This window comes from Salvia miltiorrhiza, chromosome 1, assembly GCF_028751815.1.
Source record: "Salvia miltiorrhiza cultivar Shanhuang (shh) chromosome 1, IMPLAD_Smil_shh, whole genome shotgun sequence".
NCBI lineage: Eukaryota > Viridiplantae > Streptophyta > Magnoliopsida > Lamiales > Lamiaceae > Salvia > Salvia miltiorrhiza.
This window is the reverse complement of record NC_080387.1, coordinates 41,200,779-41,203,441: the sequence shown is the minus strand read 5'-3', so window position 1 is coordinate 41,203,441 and position 2,663 is coordinate 41,200,779. Positions and strand designations below refer to the sequence as shown.

General features: G+C 35.9%; 1 protein-coding gene across 1 annotated transcript; it reads right to left on the bottom strand.

Annotated features, from left to right (window-relative positions):
- Positions 1-900: 900 nt before the first annotated feature.
- On the bottom strand, positions 901-1,718 carry LOC131025035 (14 kDa proline-rich protein DC2.15-like). Its single transcript, XM_057954626.1, has one exon. The coding sequence runs from the start codon at positions 1,479-1,481 to the stop codon at positions 1,068-1,070; it is 414 nt and encodes a 137-aa protein (XP_057810609.1). The 5' UTR covers positions 1,482-1,718; the 3' UTR covers positions 901-1,067.
- Between the last annotated feature and the right edge of the window lie 945 nt (positions 1,719-2,663).

Genomic DNA, 2,663 nt, shown 5'->3' with positions numbered 1-2,663 from the left:
GATAATTGGCTGAGAAATGTCCTGCGGGGCAACACTTATTAATTAGTGTCCTATTTTTACAAGTCCAAAAGTTATTGTCCTAATTTCCAAATCAACCTAAGTTGCTGTCCTAAAAACCCATTTGACTCTGTCTAAATGCAACAAAAAGTGTTTAAATTTTATTACTCTGATCAGAAATGTTATGCAATGTGACTCATATTTAGCCCTTGTTAGCAATATTATCATTTTTATTTTGTACATTTATTTCTATTCTAATACTTAATAAATTGTTATTGTGATAATTAATTTTATAAAGTCTGATTATTCTTTTTATTACTTATTTAAAATTAAGGGAATATGAACAAATTGAACTTTGATATTTTTATGTAATTTATAAAATTAATGATCTCAATTAAAAATTATGAATCATTAGAATAAAAATAAATGTACAAAACAAAAAAGATAACGGTAATGAGGGCTAAACGTGAGCGGTGCTCGCATAAGGTATCTAACATAACATCCTTATTCACATTATACATATCTTCCAATATTTTCTTAAAACTCATGGCCTCTCATCCACACCACACTTATCGTGGCCGGAGGGAGTATAAAATATACTGAAACTAATAGTGGAACACGTTGAGAAACATTAATAAACTATGGGACAAAGGTTCCTCCATCATAAATTACATTTGTGATTTAATGTACTTGGTGTTCCACTTTCCATTTTTTAAATTTTCTTTAATATTTTTTTCAATTTTAATTTTGTATGCTTTAATTTAATTTTGTAATAAATTTTATTTCTATTTAAAAAATAAAATACTAACAGATAAAATAGTGGGACTTGGTGACACAACAGTAAAAATAAGTGTTAATACCAAGTCAACAACATTCTTAAGTATTGTGCATCATCAAGTATCATAATCAAAATCATCCATTTCATTAATGTTAAGATGGTGCTTGAGTAGGTAACCATTCAAATGACAGAAGGCGAGAAGCCACCAAAGATATAAAATGAACAAAACAAATAACACAAGGAATCGACATAACACACAATATCAAGACATGAATTGATCAAATCGGGCTTATTAGGCGCATTGGAAGCCAGAGGGAACCTTCTTGCCGCAGTAGTTCAAGAGCAAGCTGAGGGAGATGGGCACGTTGAGGTTGATGCCCAGCACATTGGCCTTGATGGCGGTGCAGAGGCACACGGCCGCCTCGAGATCGGCCAAGCCCCCAATTAGGGTGCAGCATGGGCTCTTGGGAGGGGTTCCCACCACAAGGTGCACCAAGTCATTCAGCAAGTTGGCGCACACTCCCAGTTTTAGGGTGTCTTTGGGGCACTTCCCTTTCGACGGCTTGTGGCCGTGGCCGTGGTGGGCCGGTGACGAAGGTTTTGGGGTAGGGGTTGAAGTCGAGGGAGGGCATGGGACATTGTTCGAGCTCACTAATGTGAAGAAGAGAATGTTCAACACAAGAAAAATGGCAGCTCTTGAAGCCATTTGGAGAGAGGGTTTGAATGAGTGTGTGTGTGTGTGTGTGAAGAAATGAAGGTAGTGTGTGCTTTGCTTCAGAGCTGCGTGGTGAGAAAATTGTGATATGATTTTGGGGATTTTATAGGGGGAAAATGTGGGTATTATTGAACTTTTTTGTGTAATAATTTGTGAGGAGCCATGTGGTTGAGGCGACACTAGAAGAAAAAACAATAATATTTGTTACGGAATTTTGTGTAATATATAATTGTAAAAGTTATCGGTTTGCACTGATCAGTGTTTGTAGTATATGCATGCATGGGTAATCACTCAGTGAGAAACAATCTTGCTAGGTGTTAATAATTAAATTATCACAACTGATTTGTGACAGTGCATGCATAAGCATAACTGATAAGCTGGTGTGGAGTGAACATTTATTACTATTATTATGTTAGAATTTTTGCTGTAACGATCTAATATATAGTATATCAAGTCACATCTCTTGTCGCATTATCATATCGCTAAATCGATTAACACATTGGTCACTTGCTATTTATTCGTTTTGTTGAATATAGAAAGACAAGGTTGAACTTCTGCGAATTGGCAGATAAGGCTATGCATGTGACTTTATAATTTGGAACGAGGGCTGTTATGGAGTTACAATCTTTTCCCTTAGTCAAACTAAAATTGGCTCATTGATTAATAAAAATACGAAATAATTAGACAGTTTAATAAGTTGTCACAAAATTAGTACTCTATTCTTTTTTGGGTTGTCACAAGATGAATGTAGTCCGCTTCGCTTCGCTTTCTTAATTGATGTGTCTTAAAACTTTTTTTTATTGAAATAAGTGAACAGTGATTGTTAATTATGGAAAGAGACAAACTTGTGAGATAGTCATATTGAGCAATGAAACTTAATATTTGGTCACTCATCTAAAAAATATAACTTTTGACAATTTTTTACATTTTAGGACTATTTTGTCTTTAATTAGGAGGACTAGGTTAGGGTTACGTGCGCGGGTTGGATTCGGGTTGGGCTTGTGGGTTATGATGGCATAAATGACACTATTAGTGTCAATTGTGTCATTCATTAGGTACACTTGGTACAATTAGTGCCAATTGTGCCAAGAGAAAGGGCGCGGCCGCGGAGAGAGGCGTGATCGCTGACTTTCCCGCGGTCGTTGGCAGTTGGTACAAATGGCACTATTAGTG